Genomic DNA, 13,889 nt, shown 5'->3' on the forward strand with positions numbered 1-13,889 from the left:
TCGTCAGTATTGCTCTAGGATAGGGTCATTTCAGGTTCCCTATCCTCAACTGCCCAAGGAACTAACTGGGGACCTCAGCTTTGGCACCTGGGAGCCCCTCTAGGGTCAGGTCTCTTGCCAACCCTAAAGTGGCTCCCTTAACTAAGAATTGTGGTTCCGTGCTCCCCTGTCCAACCTTCCTTTATCCCAATCCTCCTGTTTTCCCAAGGCCCGACCTCCTTCCTTTCTAACTTTTCTCTCCCCATCTCCCCTTACCCCCATCCCACCCCACCCCCAAGATCCCAATTTTCTCCCCGGCAATTTTGTCTACTTCCCTTAGCCAAGAGGATAACTATATGTTTCCTTGGGTTCCCCTTCTTACTTAGCTTCTTTAGATTCACCTATTGTAGACTCTGTGACCCTTATTTATGGCTAGAAACCAATTATGAGTGAGTACATCCCATGATCATCTTTTTGGGTCTGGGATACCTCACTCAATGAGGGCTGATGAGACGCAAAGGACAACGGCATGGGGGTTTGATCCTACGTAATGTGATGGCTTTGTGGGAGCCTAGCCAGTTTGGATGTTCACCTTCCTAGATATGGACGGAGGTGGGAGGTCCTAGGTCTTAACACAGGGCAGAAAACCCTGACTGCTCTTTGGACTGGAAAGGGAGGGGGAAAGGAGAGGGGGGAGGGGGACAAGGGTGGGAGGATGGGGCGTAGGGTGGGAGGAGGGGGAGGGAAATGGGAGGCTGGGAGGAGGTGGAAACTTGTTTTTTTTTTCTCCTTTCTCAATAAAAAAAGAAAAGAAAAAAAATTAAAAAAAATAATGTTGGAGGAAGCCTCAGGCCATATAATAGTAATGTGTTATCATAATAAGTGGAGCCAAAGGAGTTTACCATCTATAATCATAAATTACCTTGATTATATTCCAGAAGAAAATAATTTTCAAAATCACCCTAAATGTGAAGAACTAAATATTAAACTGCCACACCTCTATTCAAGACAGATTTAGAAAACCTATTTTATAGAGCTCCGTAAGAATGCTGCAGTTGACCTTGGAGCTGCATAAATATTAGTCAAAGCCTAACTTTTCAACAACATCAAGCACTTATATATGCTGATGGCAGAGAGATCGAATGCTTAAAAGAAATCCCACACTAGCTCAGAACTGAGAGACAGATAGTTATTTATATAGGAGGAAAACTTACAAATCAGGATTCTCTGCTTGAACGGTGGATGGAGATGGGATCCAAAACAAACTGAAAGAGTAAACGGAAACCAGCGGGGAGGAGAGGAGAGGCAGACTTGGCAGCCTAGTCCAGATATATAGTGTAAAAGGCCATGCCCCAGGAGGCGGGTAATTACCAGCTGTAAACCTTCCTGGAGCAATATGCCATGTATTTGTTAATATTATCATTAATTTAATGTTATCAGAATCAAATGTATAGCCAGATTTATTAAGTGAAGTCTAATTTTCTACATAAATATTATGACTTAAAGTTACCCAGTGGATGACTTACTAGCATGGAGATATTGTACACAGTTTTATGTACTTTTAGCTAGGACTCCAGTAGAAGGAAGGAAGTAACACTTTGTTCTAGAAGCTTCTTAGCAAAATGTTTTGTATATTTAAATTTTTTAAAGTATTTTGTTATTTTTATTCTTTATATTTTACTTTTAATTTTTTATTATGATTTGTTATATGCAATCTGTTACTATGTTAGCTCATATTATAAATAAGTATATATTTATATTCAAAATTCTTTATGAATATCTTTAAATTGTATGTGCATTTGTGTGTACCTGAGTGTATGCATGTATATCACATAAATGCAGAAGCCTGCAGAAGTAAGAAGAGGACATTAGATTTCCTGGAACTGGAGTAACAAACATTTTGAGCAACTATATGTGTGCTAGGAACAAAACCAGAGTCATCTACAAGAAGAGTAAACAGTATAACCACTCAGCCATCTCTCTAACCCAAGGTTGAAAGTTAGCTAGAAATTTAAAGATCACTGTTAGAAAGAAATTCCAATTTGTAGAGTCTATTATTCATATATTTTGTGAAGTTGAAGACAACCTCACATTTCGGAAATAGGTGTATGGACCAAAATTTGGTTCCACACAAAAACTGAAAAAATGAAATTCTTTCTATGTCCAGTAAATACATCATTAGTATTTCATATTAATGGTGTCAACTAAATAGCCAACCCACCCACAACCTCTCAGTCCCAGTGTAATTACTCTTCTTTATCAACTCAAAACTTGGAAACGTACAGTTCCTATCATGTGTTCTGAAAAAGATGTACTCACTTATTGAACTCTAGATGAACAAGTTAACTCTGCTAGAAAGTTATTTGGTGAAATTTGTTCATGCTGTCAGACATCATGAAGTGGGTTCAACAATTTGAGTGAATTTGTGATGTTCATACCTATGACCATGTCACTACTGCAAAAAGGTATACATAAATCTCAACCGAATATATACCTAAATTCTTTCTTTATGATGGAACCCAAGCATGATCACTTTGTGACAATTAGTTTGTGCCTAGTAAAAATTAATAGTTATGGTAAATCAACTTCCCTCAGTCTGTCATTTTTCTAATTAGTATTCACCCCCTAGTGCGATAGACATCAATTCTTATTAAATACAGGTAACACTGGGAATAATTAAATAAAATCTGTCATTTTATACAATGATTACCTCAAATAACAGGAATCAACGCAGTGCAGCAGAATGCTAAAATAGGTGTATTTCTGTCTTGGTTTGTACCCGGGCCAAGCCAGTGCTGACTTTGCTCTCACTGAATCAGAGTGAGTAGTCAGAGTTCCCAAAGCAGACTTGCAGACAGACAAGAATCACTTTTATAACATACATTATTGCTAACATATTATAAAATGAGTTACAGAAACCAAGTGAAGGGGTGGAGATTAACAGAGGATTTTTTTAAAATTATAGTAGTCCAGCCATCTTGACAGACCTGATCACAGAAGTCAAGATAAGGAAACAGCCTAAGTGTTCATTAATAGATGGATGGATTGAGATGTGTAGCATATATGTACACCCTGAAATATCATTCATCCAGTAAATATCCATGAAATTCTGGCATTTGGTACAACACAGACTTAACCTAGAATATTATATATGATGTGAAATAAACCATGAATGGGAAAGACATATACCCCAGAATCTTATTTGTATGCGGAATGTAAAAAAGTTGAACTCAGCTGGGCAGTGGTGGTGCATGCCTTTAATGCCAACATTTGGAAGGCAGAGGCAGAAGGATGTCTATGAGTTTGTGGCAAGCCTGGTATACAGAGCTAGTTAGTTCTAGGACAGTCAAGGCTACACAGAGAAACCCTGTCTTGAAAATCAGAAAAGGTTGAACTCAGAAATTGAGAGTAGAACAGTGGTTAATGAGGGATGAGAGTTGTTAATCAAAGGGGACAAAATTAGGCAGGAAGAATAAGTTCTAGAACACACACATGCGGGGTGGGGGGAGAGATTAAAGAGGTAATTATTGGTTCACTGTCTTGATGGCAGAATAAAAGAGAACTCTATAATAAAATGGACCTTACACTTGTCAGGTCAAGCAATATGGAGTGCTTCCCTTGAGACAGGCTGGAATAAGAAAAAGAACTCGTAGCGTGACATTGTTTCTGATCATGACAAGAGATGTCCTGGAGAGGCATAAAGATCTCATTGGGGGTGGCAGCGGCTGATAAATATAAACCATTAATACCCGAGGAAATGCTTTTATTTATATCCAAAACTGTTCTGAGAGTCTCTCTAGAGGACTCCCATAAATATAACACAAACAGTTGCCCTCAAACCCTTATGCCCATACTAGAAAACTCGAACATAACTGATTTGCTCTCCTGTTGACCTCACCTTGAGGGACTGAAGGCAATGAAACGGAGCAACCAGGTCCTGGCTTGTCTTCTGCCAATAAAGGAGACCAATCTGAATCAGACATGAGCTGAAGGTAAAAGATGTCAACTTGCAATGGATTTCCCAAACTTAAAAAAAATGCTTATCATTGTTATATTATTATTGTTTATTAGTTTACTATCATTCTTCTGGTGCAAAAATAACCAGAGAACTTTAAAAATTCTTTCTGCATGGTACTCAAAAAGATATGTTTTCACCTACGGACAAAAGGAATACAAGTCTTCACTCTTGTATGAAAGGAGTAGGGGTAAACAACGCAGTTTTCTCTTGTGCATTATAAATTCTTGCTTGCAAGAAGAGTAGGTAAGTTTTACCTGGTGCATCTTATGCGGAACACTGCTTCACATAGCCTAAATAATTTCATGTTCACAATGGCGTCATAGAATTATTACACTCATTGTGTTGGTGATGAACAGCTGCAGAGAGAGGTTGGGTAACTTGCCTCAAGTTGTATGATTTAGTAAGTGCCAAAGCTGCCCACTCAGCTAATCCAAGCATGTCAGTTTTCAATTTCTTTCCACAAATTCTTCTTTTCTCTCAAACATAACAATTACTGGATATGTAAAATTGAAACCACAGCCATATCAGTTTTATTAACACTTTGGGAGAGACATGCTATACCATGTGATTTACTATGTTTGACTTTCAAGAATAGGCCAGTGAATCACCCCACAGCATTGTTGTCTTGAATACATGTTATCCTATTCTGATTTTTCCCCTCTTTTCTAGGTGTGGGAAGCCGCTACAGAACCAAGTTCAGCTGAAAGGCCGTGACCTCCTGACCCTGAAGAACTTCACTGGAGAGGAGATTCAGTACATGTTATGGCTCTCTGCAGATCTGAAATACCGGATAAAGAACAAAGGAGAAGTATGTGACATTTCTTTCTTCTCTTCCATTACAAACCAATAGCCCTTTTGGAAGCTGCTTTCCTAAGGCAGAGGGAAACAAAATGCATTAAAATTCCTGAACGTTAGCTGAGTAATGAAACTTCAGGCAAGGTAATTGATTAGCACTGAGTGTAGAGGCATGTAAATAAGCATGAAAAGCAGTTATTCTAGGACAAGTCCTTGTGCTTTTTTCCCAGAAGAATGCTGAAATTCATTAGTAACTGGATCTGAAACTGAGATATCATTTGTCTAGAAAGATTTTGTTCTTATATGTCCCTTTTCTCTCGTGTGTTTTCTATCAGTTAAAACTTAAAGATGATGTATTGGTTTTTAAAAATACGTTTCTTTTCTGGAAATATCGCAGATATGTCATCATTATGATAATATTCACATTGATGAAATTATGTTTTTAAAAGCATTTCAATTATAAAGGAACAAGCAATGCTAGCCAAATCGAGGAAGGAATGGAATGTGGTGCTCAACTATGGGCATTGGTCTGCATTCTGAGCTATTTCTGTTTCAAAATGCTAAATGAAGTGGCTTCAGCTAGAGGGCTTGGTTAATTTGAAAGCATATTTGTGTTATGAATTTGTACAAAAGCTGCTTGTTTGTTTCTGAGACTGGGTCTTACTCTATACCTTTGACTGACCTGGAACTCACTATGTAGACCAGACTGACCTCAAACTCACAGAGATCCCCTGCCTCTGCCTCCCCAGTGCTGGGGTGTGTCACTTTGCTAGGCTCAAAGGCATTTAAAAAATATTTTGTTTCAGGCTGAAGAAAATTGATATGACTTTGGCTTTCTTATCTAGCTGGCTAGCTCTCCAAGCTCCGAAGAGGCTAGGTGATGCTCCAGCGTCTATGTGTTGATGCTCTTGTAGAAGACTTGAAACAGGGGAAAGGTCTGCTTAGGGTGCAGACCTTTGCCTTTTTATGCTTTGCTGACTGAAGACCAAAAGACCAGAGTGCATTTTAACAGGAAGTCTAATAACACAAGAGGAAGGAGAAAGCGCTCCACCCAGTACTCAAGCTCCCGGAGTGTTTTCAAATGACTTCCAGGAACAAAGTCTGTATGTTCTCTCATGAGGGAGACTGATGAATATGAAGTCTGAAAGACTGAGCTTCATCAGTGTCCTAAGTAGGACTCTTAGTGTCCCATGTTGTGAGAAAGTAGGATCTTACTAGTTGAGAAAGTCACTCCGAATTCAGTATCTTCAGCATCTCTGGAATTGAAAGGGATTGGGATAGAGTTCAGTAAGATGATGGCTCCAGTGTGGAATATTCTGCTTTGGATAAGCTCCCAAATTGAGCCCACTAATCAGCAATAATATATGCCAGGCAGAGCAACATTCATCTGTAACCCTAGGCCTTTAAAAATGGAAATAAGATGATGGGGAGTTCAAAGCCTACCTCTGCTACACAGCAAGTTCAAGGTTAGCCTGGACTGCACGAGAAACCTGTATCCAAAAATAGTCTTAATTCCTAATTTCATGTTAATAATCTGTGTGTATTGAATGTGAAACAACTTTAAATTCAGTTTTTAAACAATATTGTGTCCATTTACTCTGAAGTAGTAGTTATTTGACCTGTGTTTTTATTAGCATTTTGAAATACAATCCTTGATATTGGATAGGAAGTATACCTTGCATTTTAATTGTAATTTTTGTCCTTGGTTTTCAGTATTTGCCTTTACTGCAAGGGAAATCCTTGGGAATGATTTTTGAGAAAAGAAGTACTCGAACAAGACTGTCCACAGAAACAGGTGAGTCCACTGGAAAACTCACACTTGGCTTGAAGAGCCAGCCAGAGGGTAGGCACGAGGAAGGCTGCCATCACTGGTGAGTTTGTTGTGTCTCTTTAGCAACCACAGAGAGCAGCTGTCTCACTGGGGCAGCAGTGCAGGGGTGTCCTTCGATTCTTGTAAAAGCTACAGGCAGAAAGACCAGCCTCATCTGGAGGCCAGCTGTGAAAAGTTGACTAGCCACTTTAGATTTTGCTTCCTGTGTATGGCGAAATGGAAGTGGACACCAACCCTGAGGCCCAAAACTCAGCTGAGAAATGGGTCTTTTTACTCATGAATGTTTTCTTCTGTGCCAATTCTATTAGACGATGGGAATTTAACCTCTTCTGCATTCAACAGTCCTTATTTGTCTCAGGGTTTATTTTATGGATATCGGGTCTCCTTCCCTGTCTCCAGTTATACTAAGCCCTGGTGGATATTTGAATGTCTAGAAAGCTAGGGATCAGCTAGTGTGCTTGGTCATCAGGGCATTGCCATCTGATGTTTACACCAGAGCCTCCTGGGTCTTTACATCTCTATTGGCTCTGCATTTTGCTACAAGGTTTGTCTCACTCTGATTCCAAGACTTTAAGATTCTCTTGTCTTAGCTCTTGATGGTACTCCACACTTCACTGGAACAGAGATACCCTAAGGCCACCTTTACCTAATAGTTCCTTTCTCAAAGACAGTGCAAAGGAACCCTAGAATATTTCCTGCCTCTCACTGCTCTGTCTTAAGGGCAGAACACAGATGTTCTCCGCACCAGAGTTCCTCAAACGCATGTGAGAATTTCATGTTCCCACTCCTTGGAAGTTGGTCGCGGGAGCACATAGCTTGTACCTCTTTCTATCGCTGTTCCACTTCTCGCGAGCTCTCCTTGTTCCCCTCCCAGGTTCCTGTGTTAGCGGTCACGTGAGGAAAAGACTAGCTAGAAGCAAACCTGTTCTGACTTCCAAATCTAGTACTACTGTCTGTGTCTAAAGCTGTTATCTCCACAATGGGTTTCAAAAAGTTTATTTTGAAACTTATGAGCCACACATTACCTCTTCTCTTTATCTCTGCATTTCTTCCCTATCAGACCTCCCTGCAATGGTGTGATCCAAATGAGCAATCAGGGCTGAGGAGGAAGTACCACATAAACATTGCCTGACTCTTCAGTCCTCCAATGCCTTCCCCTGCCTCACAAGCATCGGCGAGCACTCTCTCAAGCTTCCATGTGAGCTACTACGCTATCACATGTGATAGATGGAGTGGCCTCATAGTGATTAATAATGAAGTTCACCAAATAGATAGCCCCCCCCCAAAAGACTTTCACAAGGATTAAGTGACCTCTAACTTCACTCAGTAAAAATCGCACCAAGGTTCGGACCTCAAGACCACATTTCTTATTAAAATACTTCCCTTGCCCCTTGAGAGAAGGAAACGGGAAGAGGGAAATCTGTAAGATGTCACCTAATCTTAGAAGTCCCTGGAAGGAAACAGATGGCTCCTTTTTTTTAAATTTAAATCTGGCTCCTGTAAGACATTTCTTTGGCATTTGAGCAATTGTGGGGAGAAATGAATAAAAGTGCCAGTCATTCTCAAACTCTGTTTCCTCCTAACACTGATTTTCTAGGAATCTGGCAGAATTTTATCTTTTTAAAAACTTAACCATTAGTATTTCAAGAGTCCTTTTGGTGACTTAAAGAATTATTATATAAAAACTGTTCAGTTTTTAATTTCTTAAGTGATTATGTTTTGGTGGTTCTCCAATTTTCTCTGTTTAAATATTATACTTGATATTGAAATATCCCTGAATAGTTTCCTCCATAATGCTGTATTAAAGCTATCAGTAAGAGTGAGGCTGTCGCAGAGTTTGGATAATGACTCCGACAGTGCTCCCTATTAATTATATGGATCACCACACTTCATCGTCATGACAACGCGATGAAAGTAAGATAGAGGAGTGCAGGTTGATCTAGGTTCAGGAAATGCCCAAGTTCACATAGCTAACATATGGCAGACATGTGATTGGATGTGATTGTTAAGTTTACCTTTTTAAGAATCTAGTTTAATTGAAGCCTGAGATGCTCACATTTTATTCTAGTGAAATTGTTTCCACAAATGGCACGAAGCACTATGTTCGACTACAACTGTCTCTAAAGAAGTGCTCTGAAGCCTGCACAACACTGCAAACTCTATCAACCAATGCACGAGGACAGGAATGTTTGGCCTTTAAAATGTATGGTTCACAGGGTATTTGTTATTATCCTCAGTAAATCCCTATGGGTCTAATTGGACATGGCATGCTGCCAACCAAACTCAGAAACAGACAAATTAGAGTAAGAAGCTGCCTTAAATGCTTACAGAAATGACAAAGCCATGGCCAAACCAGTTCTGCTGAGTGCATCACTGGGGAATAGAGACCAGGATCTTGTTTGAGGTATTTGTCACAGCACTGCATCCCCACCTCTGTATATGTATATCATTTCCCAACACATACAGCATCCTTGCTATTTAGAATTAAAATAGTTTGTATCTCATTGTCAGTTGCTGCCACAGAATTGCGCCATTCCCCAGGATGAGGCAATTCTTATAGTATCGTCCTTAAGGGTTCCATCTTAAGACTGAGATTCGGGGATTCAGCAATGTTTCTACTTATTTCAGGAAATAGGACATGATTATCCACACATAGTAATTGTTCATGAAACATGTATATTAAGTCTAGCACACTTTCAGAGAAGTGTATAGATCACTAAGTATATGACAATTCAATGGATTTTTACAGTAAATGCATAATTATAACTGATACCTAAGAGAGCAGAATGCTAACAGGACTCGGAAGCCCTTTGCATCAACCCTGTTTTTCCTTCAAGCCGTTACTCATCCATGAAAAGGCAACCATTATCTAGGCTTCTACTACCACAAACTAGCTCTGCCTGCTTTCAACCTTAGTCTTAAGGAACCATTCAGCATGTGCTCTTTTGTGTCTGGCTTCTTTGCTCCGCATTATGTTGGTAAGACAATGCCCATGTCTTTGTGTGTAGCTTTAGACCGTTCATTCTGCATCTCTCAGTGTATGGCTGCGTGGCAAACCAGGCAATTCTCCTGTGTATCTACTGGCAATTGTATTCTTTTATTGCAAATTAATTGAGTTGATAGACAGATACATATTTTTAAATCCTAGTAAATGCAGTAGCCGAGAGAAAGACACACAGGGAATTGCAAGTGGTGCTTCTTCCCATTATTTAACACGAGCATGTCACGTCAAGGTGAAATTGAAGTTGGTTCTGTAGCAGCTGTTTCAAATTCATCATCTTTACAAAGGTACCGATACGAAGATTGGGATTCTAGTCTGAAGCAGGGCACGGAGAGGTTAATGACTGCCTCACGTCTACCAGACAGAGGCATCAAATCCCTCCTATTTGTACTGGATGGATTCTACTTACGCCCTTTGCTCCAGAGCCCACAGGGAAATGTAAAGAAAACAAAGAGAAACATAAGATTCGCTTTATTTTCTCAAACGGAAATTGAGAAATTAACGGGAGAAAAAAACATGGAATGAAAATATCTGGTATGAAAACAGGAATAAATATAAGAGGTAAAAAGATGCGTCTTAATGAAAGGTGAGGGAGCGTGGAGACTCACCCTTCTGTCCTCTCCTCTTCCATGGCCACTCTTCGTGCTTTTCAAATCCTCTAACTCCCTTTGAATACCGCATCACCACCCAGGCCTGATAAATTAGCAAATAGTCGACTTGCACCTTTGGGTTGGGGTCTGAGTTTCTTTTTGACCAGTGAAAAAGAGAAACCCCTTCTCAGAAGCAGTATCTGACCCTGCTAGTTTTGTGTCAAGCCCGACACAAGCTAGAGTCATTTGGGAAAGGGATTCTCAGTTGAGAAAATACCTACATAAGATTTTCCTGTAGTCAAGTCTGTAAGGCATTTTCTTGATTAATGACTGATGGGGAGGGTCCACCCCAAAGAGAGTGGTGCCACCCCTAGGCTGGTGGTCCTGGGTGCTATACGAAAGCAGGCCGATCATATCATGGAGAGAAAGCCAGCACGAAGTGTCCCCGCATCCTCTCCGCATCAGCTACTGCCTTCAGGTTTCTTCCTCTGTTTGAGTTTCTGCCCTGACTTCCATCAGCAATGAAGTGTGACTTCATCGCTGACCTCCGGAGTTGACTTCACAGATACTGCTGATTTGAATGTTATAGTTTTTGTGCTCTCCTCATGGAAGAGGAACCATGAGAAACACACAGAACAACACAGACCAGAACAGCTATCCCAGGTGGGCTGCAGGCTGCAGACACAGGACTGAAATACATGTTTATGCTGCATGCTGCTGTTGGTACATGAAGACACAGCTTCTGCCGCAGAGTAAGAGAGTTTATTCTGAAGGCAGATATGAGTGGCCATGTAATAGTCTCATAGCAACAGAGCAAAGAAAGTTATGAGCCCTTTCAAATACGCTGGTGGGTACCTCAGCTACAGCCATGGGAAAGCCTCTACTGTAGACCTTGCATGCTGTTTTATGACATTCTTAGTCTTTGTGTAGGTGGAATTGATGTGTCTGTTACACAATTCCAGAAGGGTTTACCTGGTACTCACCAAGATGTTGGCTTGCAAAGAGAAGTGGGCAATAAGTGCTCTTTAAAAAGCGAAGACAGCAGAAGATAAATTATCAATGGGCTCTGGGCATGCAATATTCCCACTGCCCACAATTCTAATTCATCGATCAGCCTTGTAGAATGTTAATATAGATGTCACTTCTTTGGGGGCACTTCCGTGCACACTGCTGAGATGGCGAGTTCCTTACATAGTGATGTGATCGTTGCTAATTAGTTGGGAGTTAATTGCTGGTACATTGACTCAGGTTCCTTAATTGGAGTCAATCTGTCCCGAGTCTTCCTCCCACCTTAGCGACTGGTCCAAAGATGATCCAATGACCGCAGTGCAGAGGACACAGGAAGATGAGCCAGCTTTGCCTTGGAGCTGTTCCTATACATGTGAGACTCCAGTGAGAGATCAATGGACTCAATAAGCCTGAGGAAATAATCCGAAATCCTGTGTACCTCTGACGGTCTCTGGTATGAACTTAATAAAAGGTTGAAATTGAGAAAAAAAAAACAAGAAGTTTCTAATCTTTCCATCAACACTACGGCGGTTTGGGAAATGGGTCCTCTCTTCAGAGTCAATGTCCTTCCTTCCTTCACTCATAGATTCAACAAGCATTCCTGATACACTTACTATTTGGCAGTCTTTATAAGAAATGTTTGTGACTCACTCAACAGTAAACAAAGGATAGGGAACCCCCCTTCTCTCATGGCACTTACTTTCTAGTGGGTACAGATACAACAAACAATAGACATAATCAATAAGCTATTAATAGAGCATGGTGAATGGCAATGCACACTCTCAGCACAGAGAATGGCTCTAATGTCAAAGCAGAAAGCTTTGCACCATTACTGGAACCTGCGCTTTTAGCCAGAATGAAATAGGCTACCTGAGAGTTTGGGGGAATGGTAGACATACTCTAAGTTGCATTTTATAAGGTTACACTGACCACTCTGTTGAAAATGGACTGTGGGTGTGAGGGGTATGGAAACTATACAAAAGCAGTATACTTTGTCAGTGTGGGGGGAGGCCGTAGAGAGAGGAAGTCTAGCCCCAGTGTGGTAGTAATGAGAAAGACAGGAGGGATGAATTCTAAATATGTTTTGAAAGGAGATCCAAAGAGATTAAATTTACTTGGCAAAAGATGGGTGTCAAGGATGACTTCAAGATTTCTGCCTAGGAATTATGAAAGTTTCAGGTGGAACAGATCAAAGGCAAATGACCAGACATTCATTGTTGCTTGTATTGAGTTTGAGATGTCTGTTAGACATACAAAGAAAGATGTTGAAAAGCGCTTGTATATGAGTCTGGAGTTTAAGAGAAAGACCTGGAAAGAGGTGTTCATCAGCATAGAGAGAGTATTTGAAGCCAGAGAGCTTGTTACAGTGAAGTTAGATTGAAAGAAGAGGACCAAGAACTAACCCTGGAAGACTCCAATGCTTAGCAGTCAAGGAAAATAGTAGAAACCAGAAATCAAGACCAAGAAGGAATAATTGACAAACTGGATATAAAAGCAGGAAGGTGTGGTATCTTGGAGTTTATATAAAGGATGGTTATTAGGGAGAGACTGCTGTTCCATTTTGTTAAAGAGATCGAAAAGAAAGGGGCAAAAAGATGGAACAACGTGGAGGTCATATTGATGTTGATGGGAGGAGTCTTGCCGCAGTGATGGCTAGCAAAGCCTCCCTTCGAGGGAGCGAGGGAGGGAGAGAAGAAGGGAGGGAGGAAGGTAGAGATAGATAGATAGATAGATAGATAGATAGATAGATAGATAGATAGATAGATAGATGGATAGATAGACTGATTAGAGGGGAGCAAAGAATTAAAGTGATACTCAAAAGTGAACATAGTGCCAAGAAAAATATTTCGTTTATGATTGAGCATAGTTCTCGATGACTATGACATAAAGAGATAAAGCATTGATTATGTTTGTGAACAGTTAAAGGGGTTGACTTCTAGTGTATGAATGGGAGCATGGGACAAAGATGACACATGAGTTGTTAAGCATTTGAGTAAAGATCTAAAGAATATGGGTGAATTGGGCATGTTAAGACAGTAGGAAGAGACATGGAAACATGAGAGATAAGAAGTTCACCTATGCATAATGGGAAATAAAGCAGAATATATGGACACAGATGTAGATAAGTAGAGTGTTACTAAGGAACCTGGAAGTCCTCTGCTAGCTGTAATGTGCTCATTGAGATAGGAAATAGGCCCAGCAGTTTAATGCTGCTGCTACCTTCAAGATATGCATAGATTAATCATGCAACCACTTTCTTACTACTTCAGGGACTGCCATTCTGGTCTGAGTTCTGAACATTCATCCAAATTTTACAAATGTCTCTCCTTATTGGCCTCCTTGATTCTGCCCCATTATGTATATATTTCATTAAAACCAAAGTCTATCTTACCCATCTGCTCCAACCTTCGATAGATTTTCATTTTTCTCAGACAAAATGCAGTTCTTGCTTCTTATTCCTACCTTCCTTTTCCAGCCTCCCTTCTACTCCTCTTCACACACACTGTATTTTCCACACCCACTTTCTTGCTAGCTCCTGAATCCACCAGTTGTGACCCTTACACAAGACAAATAACTAGTCTTCTGCCCATCTGATAGGTTTCTCATGGTCCACACTGTCACATTCCTCAACCTTCACTCAAACAGCTCTTCAATGACCATGACATT

General features: G+C 40.4%; 1 protein-coding gene across 1 annotated transcript in view; it reads left to right on the plus strand.

The window, feature by feature from the left end:
* The window catches only part of LOC121442570 (ornithine transcarbamylase, mitochondrial), a 74,829-nt gene that overhangs the window by 13,922 nt on the left and 47,018 nt on the right, over nt 1–13,889 (plus strand). Inside the window, exons 2-3 of the mRNA XM_041644153.1 lie at nt 4,667–4,805; nt 6,506–6,587. Of these exons, the coding sequence (XP_041500087.1) occupies nt 4,667–4,805; nt 6,506–6,587 (221 nt within the window). The remainder of the gene's footprint in view (nt 1–4,666; nt 4,806–6,505; nt 6,588–13,889) is intronic.

This window comes from Microtus oregoni, unplaced genomic scaffold (assembly GCF_018167655.1).
Source record: "Microtus oregoni isolate MIOR12 unplaced genomic scaffold, Mior012 000092F_000, whole genome shotgun sequence".
Lineage (NCBI taxonomy): Eukaryota > Metazoa > Chordata > Mammalia > Rodentia > Cricetidae > Microtus > Microtus oregoni.